Source organism: Danio aesculapii, chromosome 9, assembly GCF_903798145.1.
Source record: "Danio aesculapii chromosome 9, fDanAes4.1, whole genome shotgun sequence".
NCBI lineage: Eukaryota > Metazoa > Chordata > Actinopteri > Cypriniformes > Danionidae > Danio > Danio aesculapii.
Window position 1 is genome coordinate 11,886,569 of NC_079443.1, and position 22,208 is coordinate 11,908,776.

The 22,208-nt window shown below is 35.9% G+C and overlaps 1 protein-coding gene across 2 annotated transcripts in view; it reads left to right on the top strand.

Annotated features, from left to right (window-relative positions):
• The window catches only part of si:ch211-141e20.2 (poliovirus receptor), a 60,090-nt gene that overhangs the window by 30,787 nt on the left and 7,095 nt on the right, over positions 1-22,208 (top strand). Inside the window, exons 2-6 of one of the 2 annotated variants that reach the window (XM_056464843.1) lie at positions 8,536-8,880; positions 9,655-9,957; positions 17,499-17,610; positions 18,039-18,144; positions 18,393-18,485. In XM_056464843.1, coding sequence (XP_056320818.1) covers positions 8,536-8,880; positions 9,655-9,957; positions 17,499-17,610; positions 18,039-18,144; positions 18,393-18,401 — 875 coding nt within the window. In that variant the 3' untranslated portion in view covers positions 18,402-18,485. Of the gene's footprint in view, positions 1-8,535; positions 8,881-9,654; positions 9,958-17,498; positions 17,611-18,038; positions 18,145-18,392; positions 18,536-22,208 lie in introns of those variants that run through there. The other variant, XM_056464842.1, reaches the window with a different exon arrangement.

Sequence of the window (22,208 nt, forward strand, 5' to 3'; positions counted from 1 at the left end):
TATATACAGAAATTGAATAATCGAATGTGAAATAACACTAGTCTTCTTTATAAATAATTAAATACAATTAATATTTGTATAAGGTATAAAAGTTATAATTTCGTGTGCCTGAATGTACTAAACTCTTTGAAATCACATGCAAAGTATGATCTTTCACTTAACTTTGGTTAAAATCTGCAGCTACTCCACAAATCACATGTGCTCTGAACTGCTGTGCTGCTCAACTTCTGACTCCACATTGCAGATGTGACTACTGCGGATGAGCACATTGCAATATTAATGCTGATAACATATATTGTGCAGCCTATAATGAAGATTGTTGCCCAGCTTGCTTTAGACACTTTTGAAAAATGTGTACATATTTTTGGTTGGTTTGCAAAAACATACTTTCAAAAAAAAACAAGGCAACACTGAAATTGTGTAGGGTTGTTCAAATAAAAAACTAATTTAATGTAGGCCAATCATCTTTTTAATTTAGGTCTACCCGTGTTTTTAGTAAGAGATGATTTTTTCCTGCAGATGAAAACTGTTAAACTTAAATCTGATGTTGAAAAGGCAATGTATTGTTTTTAAATACTCAGAAGGTAAACACTTTCCTCTGCTTTGGGAAAATCCGTATCTCTTTGTTTTCAGTGTAAAGACATTTTCTGCAGATATGTTACAAATGTATGTAAATATTTCATTTAAAACAACACAAGTATCACTGCGATTTATCTAAAATAAAACACACTAGAATTTGTGCAGTGTAGTATAGTTTATTTTTTTCAACAAGGCAACTGTTTGAAAGAAACAAGTGTGCACGTGCTTACAACAACAGCATACAATAGACGTGTTCACGCAAATAATATTTTTTTTTTTACAAAATCTGTGGTGAAAGAAACACTGGGCTTACGCAAACATGGCAAAACAACCATGAACTGATTCACTTCGCGGAGCGAATTCATGACGTCATGATTTGTGTACACAAAACCAGCCTTAAAGTTGCGCATGTGCTGTGATGGGGAACGCGGCGAATGGAATTCTCCGGAACAACAGCACATTCACGTAATTTTGGGGTATTGCTTCTTCTATGAGCAACCAGAGGCAAGACCTCATTAATTGAAACTTTTAAATATTGATGGCATAGTTAATAATTCTAAAAAAATAGCTCATTATTGTGCTAAATTTTATAGCAATCTTTATAAGAAAAAATATTCGGAAGAGGGAGCTTGTAATTTTTTGGAATCTGTCAAACAATACAAAACTATTTCAAGTAATGATAGAGACTTTTGTGATAAGCACTTGACTTTATTAGAGGTTATTCAATTAATTACCTTAAAAACAATAAGTCCCTGGGAATTGACAGCCATACTTAGTTTTACAAATTATTTTCTAAAGATTTGTCTCCATTTTTATGGATTTTGAATAAGGTAGAAGGAAACTCTTCCTTTAACCCTTATGCAAGGATTATTTACTCTTATCCCAAAACCCAAAAAAGATTTGCTTTAAATTGATAACTGGGAACCAGTCTCTCTACTTAACAGTGATTATAAGGTGTTAGCTATTATATTTGCTAATAGATTAAAATCTGTACTGGAGTCTGTAATAGATGAGACACAATCTGGGTTTATGGCCAAAAGACATATTGTTAATAACACAAGGCTGATTCTTGACTTATTGGACTACTCAGAAATAATACAGGAGAACTGTTTCATTCTTTTTCTAGACTTTTATAAGGCATTTGACTCATTAGAGCATACATTTATTGTTATAACATTATATAAATTTGGATTTGGGGACATGTTTTGCAAAGCAATTAAAACTCTTTATAATAATGGCACTTCTTCAATGAAATTAAAAAATGGCACCTCACCAAGATTTGGCTTATTTAGGGGGGTTAGACAGGGGTGCTCTATATCCAGTGGCTGTTCTAGACCAGAGTGACTGGGGGGCCGGGCAGGGCCCACTTGTGCTTTTAGGGGGCACACTTTAACATGCATCACAAACTACTTTAACAATTAAGTAATTTTTTTCATTTATCACTTTGCAGTCTTTATAAACAAACTCATTAAAGAGCCCATATTATACATGAAATAGGGTCATATTTAGGTTGTAAGGGTCTCCAACAACAGTCTAATATGCATGCAAGGTCAAACAACACTTTCATGGTCTTATAATCTGCATTTATTTTTACCTAATTATCCCAGCGACTCCCATATGAATCGTTCAGCGATTCATTTGTTCCCAAACCCGTCCTCAGCGCGAAGCTAATCTGTGCTGATTGGACCGATGACAGCCTGCTGCGATTAGTCGACACGGACAAGGCTTCAGCGCGAGACAGAGTGCTAATGAACAATATAAAAGTAGTCACAGTGCATACACAAACTTTATAGTGGATTTTGGCTGCCAGTGGGTGAATGTAAATACAGACGATGGACTAGAAAATACTGATGACTAACTATTTTATTGAGCAAAAAGTCCAAGAACTGGCGAGATCTCCTAGCCTGTCACAGTCTTCTTGCTCTTTTCACACACACCACGCACGCACGCACGCACACACACACACAGGGCCAGCGCGTCCATAGAGAAGCGGCTGAATAGAGAGGGCGCGGCGCTCAGTTATATCCGCGAATACCTCCCCCATATGAGAATATAAAGAGTTAACCTGATACAGTACACGCGGTTACAAGTAACAAAACACAACTAAATACATAATTTGCAAGCTAGAGTAAACGAGGCAATTTTAATCGCACGTACTTCTGGTGAAATGGGGTAAGAAACTGATCCATGATGCACTGATCCATGTTCTGACAGTCTTTACTGATCCTTCCTTTAACAAACCGATGAAGTCTTCTTTGTAAGCATATAGTTTTCAGAAGCACTCGATCTGCTCAAGGCTGGGCTATATTGCTGAGGTTTCATCTTTGATTAGACTGTCCATAATATCCATTCAATTCAATTCAATTTAATTCACCTTTATTTGTATAGCGCTTATACAATGTAGATTGTGTCAAAGCAGCTTCACATAAAAGGTCACAGTAAATAGGAACAGTGTAGTTCAGTTTGTAGTGTTTAAGTTCAGTTCAGTTGAGCTCAGTTCAGTGTGGTTTAATAATCACTACTGAGAGTCCAAATATTGAAGGGCAAATCCAACGATGCGCAGCTCTACAGATCCCGAACCATGCAAGCCAGTGGCGACAGCGGAGAGGGAAAAAAAACTTCACTAATGGCGGAAGTGAAGAAAAAAAAAACCTTGAGAGAAACCAGGCTCAGTTGGGCACGATTATTTTAATTTCTCCGCTGGCCAAACATCTTGTGCAGAGCTGCAGTCTCAGTGGCAGAGGCTGGAAGCTGGCCTCAGCGAAGACTCGTCTGTCCCTCGAGCGTCACAGGAATCGGAGCGTCACAGGAATCCATCTGAACAGCGTGACTTCATTCGACCGGTGTCTGTCTGTGTCTGTGTATGTGTGTGTGTGAGACTTTTTTTCTGTTAGTGGGCGGGGCCGCAGGTTTCAAATCTCCCGGGTTTGCGCATGCAACTACTTGTGTTTCGTAGCCGCGTCATCACGAAACACTTAATGACTCGTTATCAAGACGACTCGTTGAAGCACTATGAGTCGACTCTTTTATAGATGAATCAATAGTTTTAAACACTGTACACTTACAGATTTAAGCCTTAGCTGGATATTTCACTTTACTTAGAGCTATGTTGCACACTACATGGAAGGGCATTTTCAAAAACCCATAATATGGGCTCTTTAAATAACTTTAACTTAAAATAATCTTCCATGTTAATTTATTTGACAAGTAACTTTGTATTGTAGTAGGATAACACATTCTAACTTTCAAGTACATAAAGGCACATTTTTACACTTGTAAACTTTAACAGATGCTGTCAATTTTTTTTGCCCTCCCATTAATTTAAAATAATGTTTCCCATGGGATCTTTAACAAACAGGACATTTTCACAGTATTTCCTATAGAACAAAAATAATTCTTCTGGAGTCATAAGTCTTATTTTTTATAGTTTGTCTTGAATAAAAGCAGTTTAAAAAAAAAAAAAAAAAAAAAAACAATTTTAAGGAAATTCAAGAAATAAGTTCAAATTCAAGAAATATTTGCTGTATATTTTTTGATTGTCTACACAACAAACCAGGTATTGTACAATAACTACAATAACTTGACTAATTATTCCAATTATTTCCTAGTTAACATAACCTAGTGAAGTCTTTAACTTACACTTTAATCTGAATCAAAGACTAAACAATACTTAAAGGAACTTTGTCTGAATACAACTATATCTCACAAAATAACTATATGCTGTCACCATGGGAAAGATAAAAAAGTAGTTATTAGAAAGTAGTTAAACTATTATGTTTAACATCGTGTTGTGTAAAAAATCATGTCTTTGAAGACTCCTGCTTTGTCACTACTGAAATCAAAAATGATTGAAGGCAAAACTAAATTCAAGATTGCATTTCCTAACATAAAACTATGTGCATTCAATTTCTGATTTATAATAGCCTATGGATAGCCGAGGACTTTAAAAGTTTTAAAATCCCTATTGAAAACAAAAGTCTAATATAATCAACAGTGGACATTTTGATAATTTTTTTTTAGAACATGAACATGACTGAATCTTTTTATTACCTGTGTCAATTTGGGGGTTAACTTCTGAGGAATGCGGGGAACTGATGAGCACAGCACCGTCACTGACAGAGAGAGCGAGTGCGCGCGACACCGATAGCGCGAGAGAGGCTCCAGTCATGTCTCAGTCAGGTCTCTCTTTCAAAAGGAAATTGTAACAACCCCATATGTGAAGTTTTTTTTGGATGGAAATATATGACCAGATTCAATGGAAAAAAAGTTTGGTCTTTGTCTGTAAAATATATAATAACTAACAAAATTAGAGAAATTTAATTTAAACTTACAGAGATTTTACCCAGCCTAGATATTTTTGAAAAGATTTAAGTCAGATATAGATACATGCTGCTCTTTCTGTAATATACCCAGTGAAACTGCTGCTCATATTTTTTGGAATTGTCCTCATGCACAATGCTTTTGGATTGAACTTTATTTGGTTATTCATCACAAAATACTACCGGGATTCTTGTTATCTTTTAAGGATATCCTGTTGGGTTTTTCAATACTCCCGATGATAAAAGTAAAGAATATTTCATTATTAATCTCCTTTTAATCCTTGCAAAATTTCATGTGCAGCGCTGTAAATTCTCTCAACGGAGACCTTGTTTTATTGTTTTTGAAAAGGAACTTCAACAGTACATTAGAGCTATTGCTTCTTCTAAAAATCTTAAAGCTATTAGAACTGTTAACTTTTCTTTTTTAATTTTCTTAACACATGATTTTATATTATTTTTTGTTTGTTTGTTTTTTTTTGTTTATTTATTCTCTTGTATGTGCTTATTTGATGCTTTACTTCTCTGTAAAACCCGTGTATACGTTACGTAACAAATTTGTATGATGCTGTTATTGTTACCCTGACATCATTAAAAAAATTAATTAATTAAAAAAGAGCAACCAGAGGCAACTTGAGAGAGAGATACATGCCATAAAAAGGGTCAAGCTGGAGAAGCAAAAGAAAAACGAGAGTATACTGTACCGCAATAAAATAAACAAAGAGGCCAGGGATCGTTGTTTTGATAAACTGTCTTACGTTCAGGATATATAACGGTACATAAGATGATGGTCACGGAATTTGGTGTAACACCGTAATTAACTGCAAACCAACGAAGTGCTGACCCCTAATTGCTGATGATATTATTGACTGGTCATATATCATCAATGTCTTAAAACATTTTTTTTTTGTTGAAACATTTTTAAAGTACAGTAAGTATTTCTAAATATGTATTGCAGATTTTTGTTTCATAGTTAAATCTTAAATTTACATTTACAAATTATTTGACAGATGCTTATATCCAAAGTATTTTACAAATATGAACACAAAATTTAATCAATGCAACAACAGAACAAAAAATGTAAATACTATTATAATTTTAATTTACAACTCCAACATTCAGATATGTTGAAAACAAAAGAAGATATTATGAAGACAGCTGGAAACCTGTAACCATTTGTTTGTTATCCTACTATGAAAGTTAGTGGTTACAGATTTTCAGCTTTCTTCATACTCTTCATATCTTTATTTGTGTTCACCAGGAGTAAGAAACTCAAAGGTTTGGAACCACATGAGGGCAAGTAAATAGTAAGTCAATTTAAATCTGTGGGTGAACTATCTAAGGCCAAACTACTGATTGACATACTTAATCTTTAACAAAAGCACTTTTAGTTAAAAAGATCTTTTTAGTTCAAGTTATAACTGCTTACCTTGTGTTTGGTTTTGATAAATAAACAAAAAAACGATTAAACAAATTGTGTCATCCTAGATTTATTTACATTATTTACATATATATATATTCAGGCATTGAGGAAGAAGTCATTTCTAGAGCAATATAAGATAACATTTACGCAAAACACACTCATACACACAGTGGAAGAAGAAAAAGAAGAAACAAAGTTCTAAAAATGTAAAGGCATTTGCAAAGACTGTATCAAATTAGCACAATGCATTTATACATCTGGGTATTTACAACTACAACTACATTTGACAACTACAGCTCATCTACACTACATTTGGTTATTGGTTTGTTTGTGCAAAACAGACAGGTCCAACAGGTGGTTTACTTCTACACATCTCTCCATACAGTTTACATTCAGTTCGTCTCCGCTACCTCCTTAGTGTTGTGTGTTTCCTCCTTAGTGTCTCTCACCATCTTCAACTTTTTGTGTCTCCTTCTCTGCATGTTGTTCGTCCAAATCTTGCTGAGTGTGTGTAGTGTCTGTCTGTGTAGTTTCTGTGTGGCCCAGATGTAGAGATGGTGCTCAGTCTGGGTCAGTCTCCATTATCTCATATGCAGTTGGCCAGCAATGATAAAATTAGATGTGTATATCCAGCAAAAAATATTACACATAGAAAGAATATGCAAAAATAAATGTACTGTAATGCTACATATTTATAGGACTGACAAGTTTGAGCATAAGAAACCTGAATTGATTTAAAAAAAAAAACTTTTAAAGCCTTAAATTTATTAACTAACAGAAAGAACATTTACTGATAATTTACTCATTCATTTATCATCCAATATATTTATTTATTTCTACAGCGGAAAATAACTAATTTAAAAAACTAAGCTGCAATCTGGAGGTTTAAAACATTTAACACCAAATAAGTGCTCTAAATGTAGAAAAAAAATCCTTGAATGTCTTCAACAAAAATTTGATAATAAAATTAAAAGTTTTTTTTATTTGTTTTCAAAAGGGACAGTCGAAACTTTTTGACAAGGGGTAAGTGAATCTGGAAATGTCAGTTGTAACTGATTTTCAATATTTTAACAAACATGCAATACTATACAATCTAAAATTCGTATGCGCTAAGTTGACTCGATTGGATTTAAAATGAAGTTCGACGCCCAAAACTAAAGTGTTACATTGAAATAAAATAATTATTTAAAGCCTAAGCAAAGACAACTGTAAAGTTGCTTAAATATCGTTACGTACTTACCTTGATCAAAATGTTGAAAGGAAACATACTTAAACAAAGATAAAGATGTATTTTTGCTTCTCACTGCTGCAACCGAGGACATGCGATGCATTTGTTATTACCACTTCATTCTGTCCAAATCCTTTCTTCCAAGTGGGAAATTTCACATATCTGTCATTATCATGAATTTGTTTACCTCTCCGATCATGTGATTTATTATTACAGGCCTTCACACAACAAGAACATAATGTAGCTTTGCGAAAGACACTGAAACCTTGTAACAGCTAATGTTAACTCGGATACCCCACAATCGGCAGCTAGACCCATAATACATCTCAGCGTTCACAAGGGTGATGTCACCTGTCAAAGACCAATACATGAGCTCGTTTGTCCTATTTTGATTGCTTTGCCATCGTAAATAGTAAAAAAAAAAACATTGAAAAAGGCTTTCTGACCAAACGGAGTCCTGGTGTGACTTTAGTTAACATTGATCAGTTTTGCCAATTCTAACAATTATTCTTCAAGAGTCCAACATTTAGCTGTGCATGAAAACAAATGGCATAAGCAAAGTCATCTTTTGCTACTGTATTGTTTTTTAAATGGCCATATTTTGACTGAGGAAATATAAATGTTCTAGTCAGTTTGTTATTTCCCTAATAAATTACAATGGGCTACAGTTTTTTTATTTAAAACTTTTTTTTCTAATGATGGATTTATGATAAAAATGCTCTGACATGGTATACGCCAACTTACAGCATATGATGGCCCATTTTACTTGTTATTAGAGTTCTGATTGTTGTGCTTACTTTATTGCAAATATAATGCATAACTACTACATATTAATGCCACCTTAATCGCCTCCACAGTTCATCATGTTGTATTAACTGTGTCCCACTAACATGTATCCACCTTTTTCCACACGTCTTATGTGTTTTAAATTCTTGGTTTCACTTCCATTAAGCTTGGTATTTTAACTTTGAATTATATGTATTTTCCAGGTGTACGGGTTATTGGGCATGACACAGCAGTTGAATATGGAGAAGATGCTCAGTTGTTGTGCCATCTGACTGAGACTAATGCTTATGATATAACTCGTATTGTGTGGAAGAAAACAACAAGAAGGACAACTAAGGAGGACATCTTTTTTGTCATTAGCCAAGGTAACATAACTAAGCATATAAATGGATTGGGGGACAGAGTACAATTCATTGGGAACTTTGCAGAGAGAAATGGATCAATTCAGCTGCGGGGAATGGAGTTTCTGGATGAAGGGACCTACACATGCAGCTTCAACCTTTTTTCTAGTGTGCCATTAGAGGTTGACATCAAGGCCTCAGTTTTTGGTAAGATGGCTTGGTCATATTATTCTGTCATAATGCCTGAATGTATTCCTATTTTATGGTTTCTAACAATTCGGTAACTTGTAGAGTTGTTTAAAACATACCATGGTAATTCATTCATGGTTATTATGGTTTCTTTCATCCTGTGGAAATATTTGTGTTTAGTAGGGCTGCAGGGATGTTAGTAGGGATGTTTTTACTCCAAATATAACTTCAGTCAGAGTGTTTGAAATAAGTCCTCCAAAGAAATTATGTGGCTTCTGTCACAGATAAAGGCATGCAACATATTTCATAATAGGATTCTTAGCAGTAACAAAGGCATGGCATACTTCATTATCAAGAAAAATTATAATAAGAACTAAGATAAACCATATTCTTGATGGTCATGGGTTTATTAATCCTGTTTAATCAATGAAAGTTGTTTAATCTTTTGTTTATTCTACAAAAGCTGTAAGGATGTCCTGTAGACTGTAATTTGCTACATTTCTTTAGGAGATATTTGGTTGTTCTGTTTGACTCGCCAGAGCAATCGGGAAGATTTTATTCTGATCACATCATCATATTCTCCTCACATGATGTGCAAGACAATCTCAACTTTGTAAATCGCAAATGTGCTCTTATGTTGCTTAATCGTTTAGCTCTAGTGTTAAGTGCATTTTTAATATGAAATTGGAAAGACCTATAAATCATGAGTGGATCAAGAACAGAATTAACTTTGGTCACTGTTCACATTTAATGATGAACTCAATGTATTCTATTTTTTTTTTTTTAATGTAGCTCGTCCTGCTGTTACTGTGAAAGGAGAGGAGCCTGTTGCTGGTTGTTTAGAAGTGATTTTGGCATCATGCTTTGCCTCAAATGCAAGGCCTGCAGCAGAAGTGACATGGAGATTAGGAGATCTGGAAAATTTTCTGAAGACTAGAACCAACCATACAGTGAACGCCAATGAAACCATTACAGTTGAATCTTACCTTCTAGGTGTCCCGTTCAAACATTTACACAAGAAGAACATCCAGTGCGTGGTAAAACACAACACCCTGAGAGAAGACCTTGTACTGAACTACACAATAGACATCCATTGTAAGTGAACAACATAAAGTAAACATTGTAAAGGCTTCAGTATACTTCAAACAAAGTTCTTTTTTTATCTTCGTTTGAGGGCAAAAAGAAGTTTGAAAAGACTGACAGTATAATGTTTTCTACATTCAAACACCCCTGGATGAGAAGAATGATTCACATCTTTTTATAATTGCCACAAACAGACACTGAATGGCACCACATTTTCATAGAATAGATGTCTTGTTTTTGCTTTCAAAATGGAAAAAACAAAGAAACTGTTCGTTTATGCCAAATTGGAACCTTCTTACTTAAAATAAAAAGGTTTTTATGTTTTTACATAAAATGAAAATGTGATAAAACCAAAATGAATTAACAGCTTTAAAATCTGTCCTCTGTGTAGGTGGAAATCACACACCCCTGTCCACTGGTCTCTCCAACTTTAACCGTCTCTCCAACTTTAACTCTTTAAACTTCAAACCGTGCTGTCATCAGCTGTTTGTCAATTTTGGAATGTTTCCTTTTCATAACTAGAAAAGTGATCGATTTTTGTCACTGATGTACAAGTCTTTCCTCTCTTTATCTTATGTAATTTTTTTATTTATTAGTGTGTATCTTTTGTTTATTATTTTGAAATGCAGGATATACTGGCAAGTTAAAAGTGCTGTTGTTTCAATGATTTGAAGTACTCATTTGAGATGCAATTTTGCAAAATATTATTACACGAAATGGGCATGAAGTAAGAATTGGAAATCTCATTGTTTGACCTTGCCTAGTGTACTCTATTACAGGTACAATAAATGACAAAACTTGAAAAAAAAATGCAGCATGCTCAACCTATATTAATGTTTAAATAGTAAAGTTTAATAGCCATTATAACATATTAAATAGGAATTGCTTTCTCAGCTAATAACAGATGAAAACCCTAAAATAACACTTAAAGCCAGAGAAATTAAGTGTTTTAACAGTGCATTTATAGACATCAATCAAAAAAAAAGTTTCTAACGTCCCTAACAAGAATGTTATCTGTAAAGATAAATTTAGCCATGTAATCAGAATAATATAAACTTATACCAATTTAATAAGTGACTATTTTTGTACTGCATAGGTCAGTGTTTCCCAAGCCTGTTCCTGGAGGCACACCAACAGTTCATGTTTTGGATGTCTCCCTCATCTGACCCATTAACTTCAGGTTTTGCAGTCTCTTCTAATGCAGAGTTTCTCAACCCTGTTCCTGAAGGCACACCAACAGTACACATTTTCATCCTCTCCCTAATCAAACACACCTGAAACAACTCATCAGAACATTAGAAGAGACTCCAAAACCTGAAGTTAATGGGTCAGATGAGGGAGACATCCAAAACATGAACTGTTGGTGTGCCTCCAGGAACAGGCTTGGGAAACACTGGCATAGGTGGTAAAGTATCTGCATCTGAAGTTGAATTCGATTTAATAAATGCATTTACACAATTAAAGTGGCCAAATTTAATGGGATTCAATTCAAACATTCTTTGATCACAGAGATGATTGACAAAATGATATTGGATTCTGAAGATGATATTCCCGGTAGTTGGCAGCAAGTAATTGTATTAATAAATGAGTGGTTTAATTAAACTGATTCGTTTGAATCATGATTCATTCACTAAGTGTTCCTACTGAATGAACGGAATCCAGCTGTTGGCGAATGACATAAGATCATTGCACGCAATATCACTGATATATAACACTGCACAGCATATTGAAGTCATGACTGCTGCATGTATTACACTGAAGTCGACTCTGGTCTGCTGGTCACTGCAGATGTATTTGCTCCACTCTGTGCAATGAGATGTGAAAAGTACAAAATATTAATTTAAGGCAAGCACAGATTGCCGAATTTATGCTTAGACAAAAGTCCATAAATTAAGAAGTTATTCTGATGCAGAAAACTGAAGAACAGCTGATGACTGCACGGATTGAAGTTTGTTCAACCAATCAGCAGAAAGGGATATGTAATTCCCACCCACAGAGAGAACCAATTTTAAAGCAGTTAATTCATTTTAGTTTTATCACATTTCTTTTTGTGTGCAAACACAAAATGTGATGAAAAGAAAAACAAATTTTTGAATTTTAAAAAAAATATATATTTGTGAGAAGGTTCAAATTTGGCATAATGAAAACATAACAAGAAAACCAATAATACACACAAACCCAGAACACACCCACAATTGTGCAATTATCACTGACCAATGGCAGTTCAAAGGAGTGATTTTTTTTTTTTAACTGCCAAAAGAAATTTAAAAAGAACTTTGTTTCGAAGAGAATTTCTTCAAAATGATGTCATTTCACCTCATTCTTAGATTTTTTTTTTTTTTTTTTTAAGTATACCGTGGACCTTAGGGTATACTGTTATGTGCCTTTAATATAGAATCAAAACGTACTGTTACAAGTACATCTCTCTATGATTGATTAATTTTGATGGCAAATAATTAATCTTGTGTTGTAACAGCTAAAAAGAAATAGGACATGAAGATAATGATAAACAAAGAAATTTATTCTTTCTTGGTGGCACAGTATCAGAGTAGCCTAATAGCTGTAATAAAGGAGTAAAGCATTGACATTAGCTTCAGTAAATGAGTCACATGTTGATTCACTGCTCTGATGGATTTTGTGTCCTGATGGATAGTAGGGTGACCATATATCCTCATTTTCACAGCAAGGTCCTCTTTCTAAAAAAAAAAAAATGCGTAAGGCTGGGATTTCTAAATCTCCTAAAATGTTCATATTCGGCTTTTTGTTTCTACAGTTGACATTTACTTTTTTTCCTTATTCTATATCTTGTTGCCCATCACCATTGGTCAGTCATGCAACGTTGGCCAGTGCGTATTAATCCCAGAGCAGCACGGCAACAGCCAAGAGCACTGTTGTCAGAGGATGCCACATGGCTCCTGAATAGCGTTAAAGTGAATTAGTAAATTTTTTTTTAAAATTTCAGCTGATTTTTTTATTTTACTTTAACCTATTGAAAATTACTTCCTGCTTTGCTACTGTTCGGACGTCTTTTCCTACTGCTCTGCTCCTCCCACTCTTTTATATTTTATACTCTAATTTTAACTTGAGCCTATCAGCACAGTGCTCAAACGACACAGCTTGAAAATCAACATCGAATCTACAAACTTTCTGGAATACAACTCTACCAACGAGAGGGGAATTATCGTCTAAACAATCCTCCCGCTACCAACTGCTTACATTCCTGAGACGGGAAAACACAGCTGTGAAAATGGCTCTGAATCATATTGATTTGGAATCTCCCCGCTGCACCAACTGCCACAAACTTCTACAAAAGATTGCAGTTCTTGAAACAAAGTCATTCGCGATCCGACCAGAACTGCCAGATTACACAGGATCGGTTTATTGTGGACCCTCACAGCACATAGCCGGTGAGTCCTATAAATCTACTATAAACAAGGTGCGAGACCAAAGGGTACTAGCTGGGTCAGATCATGAAGATCTTACACTGCTGCTTTAGCTTTCTCTACCCCAAATATAGCTCGGACTCAAATACAGCTTCAGAACAGATATGAAGTTTTCAGTAATATGGGTGAAGAATCCCCAAATGCAGTCAGACAGAGATTGCATGACTCAGCAGCTAACTCTGCATGGAACGGAGGCTCAAGGCCAACTAGACAACAGCATTCTGCTTCGATCGCAGCCGATATAAGAACATTGATTGTTGGAGGTTCAATAATCAAAAATTTTAGGAGCAGAGCAACCATGACATACTGCTTCCCTCATGCAACAGTTTCTGATATAAACAAAGAACTTGAGAACATATTAAGGAAACATGAGACTGCAAAACGGATTATCATGTGGGGAGGAATAATAATTGGAAGGACTGCTCAAGAGAGATTTCTGTGAGTTATTGGAAACAGTTGAAAGATTGAAGATTCAGCCATTCATCAGTGGACCACTCCCTGCAAGAGGGACAAATATGTTTTCAAGGCTCCTTGGTCTAAATGCATGGCTGCAGAAAACATGTAACATGAAAGGACTGAATTTCATCGACAACTTTAATCTCTTCTGGAACCAAAGACAACTGTTGACATCAGAGGGCCTTCATCCAAACAAGCTTGGTACAAAAGTGCTAAAAGACAACATCTACTTCTCCCTCCATCATCCATCAGCTGTGTATGCCACTGAACTGAATGGCGCGCACACACACACACCTAGCAATGCCTGAATAACCACAGGACTTCAAGTCAGCTCCTGTGTGGACTTGTGACTGACGCATCCTACAAGGACAGTGAAAACACCACGCAGCCACAACAACCACTGATAACGGACAAACTGCAGTCTGTGCCCTGCACACTGAGCTCAACACAGGCAGACTGTGATGCATCAGAACAGCGTCAAGTCTCAGCACTCATGGATTATCTCCAGGTAAACATATCTTAACAGCCAAAAACCATTCAGAAACCACTATTGTTATCAATAGTAACCTCTGAATTTGACTTTTTTACCATTGCTGGATATTTTAATATTCACATTGATAATCCAGAAATCAATGCTGTAAAAGAACTGATGACTGTTTTTAACACTTTTGATATGACTCAGCATGTTCAAGGACCCACACACAATCGTGGACACACTCTTGATCTACTTATAACTAAGGGTTTACACATTTTATCTGATCATTTCTATATTTTCTTTGATATATTGATCACTCCAGCTATTAAAGACAGATCTGTCTCTGTCAGAAAGAGATGCATAAATGAGAACACTAGTGAGCAGTTTATTAAGGCCATATCGCTAGCACAAAGTATATCTGCAGATTCTGTTGATTCTCTCCTTGGTTTGTTTAACTCTAAAGTTAAGAATGTCATAGATGACATTGCTCCTGTTAAAGTCAAGAAGATGACTAGCAGACAGAGAGCCCCTTGGAGAAACGCAACAGCAATTCAAATGATGAAAAGACAGGGCAGAACAGCTGAGTGTATGTGGAGGAAGATGAAACTAGTAGTCCATTATAATATCTATAAAGACAGTAAACACTGCTAGGCAGACTTTCTTTTCAAACCTTATAAACAGCAACATAAACAATGCTCGTACACTCTTTGCAACAGTAGAAAGACTCACCCCCCCCCCCCCCCCCAGTAGGATTCCCAGTGAGCTACTTTCTGAAAGCAAATGTAATGAGTTTGCTCATTACTTTACTGACAAGATCAATAATATCAGAAAGGCAATCAGCTCATCTAATCAGCCAAGTTGTGTCGACGTCAGACAAGCTCAACCACAACTTAAGAAATCAGACATTATGTCCGATTTCATGGCAATTACTGGTAATATCTTAGAAGAGACCGTGCAAATTATGAAAACATCAACCTGCAGTCTTGACATGCTCCCCACACCATTCTTCAAAACGGTGTCTTGTTCAATACCTGTTTAGAAATTGATCTTCTAAATGTGGTAAATGTTTCACTTCTCTCAGGGATTTTTCCTAACTCACTTAAAACTGCAGTTGTTAAACCCCTCTTGAAGAAGAGCAACCTGGATAACACCCTATTGAGCAATTACAGGCCCATCTCAAATCTCCCTTTCATTGGCAAAATCATTGAAAAAGTTGTTTTTAACCAGGTTAACAAGTTCTTAAACTTCAAGGGATGTTTAGACATCACCACATCACAGTATAGAGAGCACTCTTATAAAGATAATCAATGACATCCGCCTAAATACAGATTCAGGCAAACTAACAGTGCTGGTACTGCTTGATCGCAGTACTGCAAGTTGACACTGTCGATCACAGCATACTTCTGGATAGGCTGGAAAACTGGGTTGGACTGTCTGGAATGGTCCTCAAATGGTTCAGATCTTACCTTAAAGGGAGAGGTTACTATGTCAGTATAAGTGACTGTAGGTCAAGGTGGACACCCATGACATGTGGAGTCCCACAAGGCTCGATTCTGGCACCTCTGCTGTTCAACCTTTGTATGCTCCCTCTGAGCCAAATAATGAAAAAGAACTAAATCTACCACAGCTATGATGATGACACTCAGCTAAACTTAGCTTTACTGCCTAATGACTACAGCCCCATTGACAGCCTTTGCCAATGCATTGATGAAATTAGCAATTGGAAGTGCCAAAACTTTCTTCAGTTAAACAAAGAGAAAACTGAAGTGATTGCGTTTGGGAACAGAGATGAGGAGTGAATGCGTACCTATTCTGTAGGGGTCAAACAACAAAAAATTATGTCAAGAATCTTGGTATGACTCTGGAATCAGATCTGAGTTTCAATAGTCATGTCAAAGCAGTTAGTAAATCAGCATACTATCATCTCAAAAACATTGCAAGAATCAGATGCTTCGTTTCTAGTGAAGACTTAGAGAAACTTGTTCATGCTTTTATGAGCAGCACGGTGGATTACTGTAATGGCCTCCTCACCGGCCTTCCCAAAAAGACAGTCAGACAGTTGCAGCTCATCCAGAAAGCTGCAGCCAGGATTCTGACCAAAACCAGAAATCAGAGCACATCATACCTGTCCTTATGTCTTTACACTGGCTCCCAATTACATTCAGAAAAGATTTTAAAGTATTATTACTTGTCTATAAATCACTAAATGGCCTAGGACCTCAATACATTACAGATATGTTTACTGAATACAAACCTAATAGATCACTCAGAACTTTAGGATCAAATAAACTAAAAATCCCAAGAGTTCAGTCAAAGCAGGATGAATCGGCTTTCAGCTACTATGCCCCTCACTGCTGGAATCAGCTTCCAGAAATGATCAGATGTGCTCCAACATTAGGCACATTCAAATCAAGACTGAAAACACATCTGTTTAGCTGTGCCTTTACTAAATGAGCACTGTGCTACGTCCGACAGATCGCACTATATTATGTTTCTCTTTTCTTTTTTTTTTTGTATTCTTTTATAACCTGCTTCAACACATTTCAATCTGTTTTTATCTGTTTTTAATCATTTTATTGTTTGTTTTTTATTTTCTTGTACTTGTCTTTTATTTATTCTTGTTTATGTAAAGCACTTTGAATTGCCACTGTGTATGAAATGTTCTATATAAATAAACTTGCCTTGCCTTGTCTTGCCTATTGAAAAGAAACACTGTCATATAAAATGTGTTTTTTTATTTAATGAAAATCTTTTCAAATTAGTAATTTAATATTCTGCTGTTGCGGGCCAAAAGTTTAATGGAAATGTTTTTTTAATGTATTAAGTTTAACCAACATATTTTCATTGCCGTGAATAAATCTTCATGTATTTACAATCACCCTCAACATCCCCCACCCTGCCTCTTTTTTTACAAACTGAAATATGGTCACCCTAATCTAGAGAAGGGTTTATCAAACTGGTTCAAACCAGTTATTTCATCTATTTGCGACTCTTTTAAAATGCTTAATTAAATCAAAATTGTATTTATTCCTACACTTTTATACAAAGTTGAAAGATGATGGCTTTAGCAAAGTGTTTTTTTCCATTTACATTGAATCATTATTCAAAGGTTTTTGTTTCACATACGGTGAATTTTGTTTATGAAATTTATACTTTTGGTGCTTATTTTTTTTCCCTAGATCCTCCTGAGTCAGTTATTATAATTCCTGATAGTTCAACAGATGTCAAAGAATTCAGGTGTATAGTGGATAGTAACCCTCAGCCAATCCCAAGGGGTTACAGCTGGACAAGGTAAAAAAATAGTCAATCAGGTTCAGTGTTTTTTTCTTTTTTTAATAATAATTAGCACACCTAACCCTACCCCCTAATCCTACCCCTCACAGTGACGTCACTAGCTCCATTGAGTGCATTTTGTCTAACATTGCAAGTCTGAGACTTGCAGTTTCAGCTTGCATTATCAAGGTTTCTTCCAGATATTATTGGTTTTACTGCACACTTATGTCTGAAAGGCCTTCAACATTTATATTCTTGATTATGAATGCTGCATTTACATTTTTATCAGTTTATTTTCAATTGGCAGGGAAATTTAGACAGATATTAGCAAGTTGAACGCTGTTGATCTGATGTGTTATGACAAGGCATTACTTTTTTCTTTTTTAAAAGTTGCACTAGGGCAATAATTTGCTTTTTTTTCATATTTTCAACTGCTGTGCTCACAGACTCCAGGACTTAATTACAATATCGGGGAAAAAATCATGTGGAAGTATAGGAAGCAAGAGAAGAAATGATACAACAGTAATAACTACAAAACTGTATAGAAATCAAGTGAGTCATATCACAGCAAGTTATGCTGTTGGTTAAAGATTTCAAGGTCAAAAACAATAAATACGAAGGAGAATCTTTCACAATAAGATAACATTTGTTTTCTTGTTTCTTACTGTATGCCATGTCTCCATATCATATGGCGATGGTTTGGATGCATGGATGATTGAATTTACCGCTGAATATCATGTGTACTCACAAATAATTGTGGAACATTCTCATTTATATTTCTTACCTCTCTCTTTTAACAGAGTCAATAAAAGCACTCCAGTTTATGAAGGCAACAGACTTCCTGTACAAATTATGAATCCTGAATTGAATGGCTTGTACATCTGTAATGCTTCAAACAAATATGGAAGTGCATTAGGTTCTCTGTATGTGAATGTTCACACTGGTAAGTCTAACTGTAAATCTGAAGCTTTTATTTTTATAAAATCTAGAGAATTGTCTTTAAACAAAACAGAATTTCTTTCTTTGACACATTTATTAAATACATTATTCCCAGAAAACCTCTGCAAAGTCAGTAATTTATTAATTTTGTTCTGTAGTTGGTTGTTATATCTATGGTAAAAGCCCTTACTGTGCCAAATCCAGCCCAGTTTTAAATGACTTCTTTCATTTCTATCAGTTAATGAATTTTCTTCTTTAAATTATGCAGCATGAGGTTAGACTGGTTCTTACTGTACTGAAAGCAGATTCAGAATATTAGTTATAACGCAAGACATAATTTCTTTGAGACCAATAAGTAAATCAAATTAATCCATTAGGCACTTTCTTCACAAAATTTCTCTTTAAATGGTCACTCAGTCTTGTTTACATTCAACACAATGTTTAAGAGTTTATTTAATTAGCATAAAGCAAAATGGATTAACTTTTACTATCTCCAGGAGATAACAGGATATAAAGTATTCACAAACAGTAAAATATTTTATCACATGGAGTTAAAATTTAGGGTGACATGGTGGCTCAGTGGTTAGCACTGTTGCCTCACAGCAAGAAGGTCACTGGCTGGAGTTTTAACTGGGCTAGTTGGCATTTCTGTTAGTCCCTTTATTCATCAGTGGTCGCCACAGTGGAATGAACCAACTACTTATCCAGCATATGTATTACACAGCGGATGATCTTTCAGCTGCAACCCAGTACTGGGAAACACCCATACACTCTCACATTCACTACAGACAATTTAGTCAGTTCACCTATAGCGCATGTCTCTGGGCTGTGGGGGAAACCGGAGCACCCGGAGGAAAACCACGCCAATATGGGGAAAACAATTACACACAGAAATGACAACTGACCCACTGAGCCATCGTGTCGCCTGGTTTTGTTTATAACAATACAGCATGAAAAATAATAAGGGAAATGTCTGCCATTGAGATGAATGATTTAAGTTTCCTGTTAAACTTTCTTCTTTATTCAGTTTGTGAGACTGAAAGAGGGAGAAAATATTAGGGAAATTAAGGTTATGGAAATAGAAGAAGGCTAAAGAAGCCTCAAATTATTTTGCATGAGCCCCAGTCTAAGGATCTAGATCCCTCTTTTTTGCATGCCCTTCCTAAAATAATCTTCAGCAAAGCAGAATAAATAGAGTAAGAAATGATTGCCATACTGTGAAGAGTTGCAGTCTTTAAACTGTTCAGAGCACTGAAAACATGACGGAGAAGTTTTGTATGTACTGTACAACTAAAAATCTGCTACAGTGATACAGCATTGGTGAAATTTGTCCATTGGCTTGCAAGCTAAAATACAAACATGTACTGGTACTGTGTTTGCCATTAAAATCATGCTCATTCCTTTTAAATGCAAACAATGGAGCCAGATAAGTCTCAAAAATAATACATTTAGGAAATAAAATTCACAAATATGCAGCACCATCCACATTTTGAAAAGATCTAATTGGCAAATACACCAGTAAAAGAATAAATATTTCCTCAAATGCTTACTCACATACATCTTACTTGAATAAATGCAAAATGTTTGCACAAATTTCAAAGTTTAATGAATGTTCTTACTCGTTAAGTCTGGTTTTCTTCCTAATATACAGGGCTGCCACTAATGACTATTTATATAGATTTTTCGATAGACTGATGTAGCAAATATTCAACTGTTGTAAACCAGGGGTGCTCAACCCTGTTCCTAGAGATCTACCTTCCTGCAGAGTTTAACTCCAACCCTGATCAAATGCAACTAAATAGGATCTGAAGGAGCACTTGGTAATTAAAGACAGGTGTGTTTGATCAAGGTTGCAGGTGAGTTATGCAGGAAGGTAGATCTCCAGGAACAGGGTTGAGCACCCCTGATCTAAACAATTCTTTTTAAAACAAAAAAATCTTTAATTTTACTTTAGTGGATTTTATTCAACTTGCAAATGTTGCTTTCAGTATTGTACCATGAAAAAGTACAACTGTAAACAAGCCCTTGACAAAAAAAATAAAAGTAAAATAATCAAAGCTAAAAAAAAAGTATGCATGTTTTTAATCTGAATAGCAATATATCCACATGTTCAATAGGTAGTTTATGCCGCTACCCACGTAATGGAATGTAATTAAAGTGGGCAAAATGAATTAATTACAGTAGGCTACATTATACCTGCACATCATAAACACAGATCAATCAAACCGTGACAGTTGTTCCCCAGCGGGAGGGGAACTCCAATGCTATGTGGAAAACTTCCACTATGGGTATTTCACCAGAAAGCCAATCATCTGAAGAGAAATAAAATGGGCCAATGAAATGCCAATGAATTGGCAGCGCTTAGTGCATGCAGTTCACAGCAATCACAATCAGTTGTGTATAAAACTGCCAGACATGCGTCACTAAGCAAATTTTGTTTTCAAAAGCCTCGTGTGCAGTCTGAAAAACATGTTTTGCTGGCATCCTCCGACTTTGAGAGAGAGAGAAAGCTGCCATCTTTTTTCTCCTGGCGAATGATGCAATCGAACTGGTCCCGTGCATCCTTCACAAGCAGCCACTCAGAATTCTCATGCAGTAGCACATCGCTCGGTGCGTCTGTCCTCAGGATTGATTTACAGCAATAGCCGCTAACCTGAAGGATGCGTACATTCATGTCTCCATTCTTCCACACCACCGGCAGTTTCTGCAGTTTGCGTTCGAGGGTCGAGCATGGCAGAACAAAGTCCTCCCTTTCAGGCTCTCCGTGTTAGCGGGTTTTCACCAAGCTCGCGGAGGGTGCCCTAAATCCCCTTTGGCTCACGGGCATCCACATACTCAATCATCTCGACGACTGGCTGATTATAGCTCACTCGCAAGATCAGTTACTTATACAAAGGGGCAGGGTGCTCTAGCATGTCAACCTGTTAGCGATTCGAGTCAAGTGAGAAAAGAGCAAACTTTCCCCCATACAGAGCATCTCTTTTCTTGTATTGGAGCTGAACTCGATCACCATCACAGTGCGGCGAGCTGATGCTGACCTGAGAGAGTTCGACAGGAAAACTGTGGTCTTACTGAAATCATTTCAGAGGCTCCTGGAGTATGTGGCATCCGTAGCCTCAGTCTTGCCGCTCAGATTGCTCCATATGAGACCGCTTCAACATTGACTTCACGTTCAGTTTCCCAGATGCGCATGGCACGCGGACATGCACCGGGTGACTGTCACTTCGTTGTGTCACCACGCAGTTGTGCGTGGCTTTTAGTGTAATGTAAACAAAAGATATGTTAGACGAATTATTACAAATTATTAAAATGATTGTGTATGTATGAACACAAATGATAACAACAGTTCATACAAATACCTACCTAATATAAAGCTTAAATTTACATTAGATGTGATAATCGTGAAACCATGATTATTCTTCCGACTATATAATCGTACAACCAAAATCTAATTGTTGCATCAATAATAGTTATGCAGCGCAAAACATAAGATATCAGTGCGTCTGAATGAAGCCTACTGAAGCAATGCACTGCTTTTGTTGTTCTTTGAAATACAACATTTGAATGTTTGTAAAAAAAAAAAAGAAAAAAAGAAAAAAAGCCTATTGTAAAGTGCACTGACATTATGTAGTTTTATAATACAATATATTAACATTTTTAATGTAGAAAAATACAAC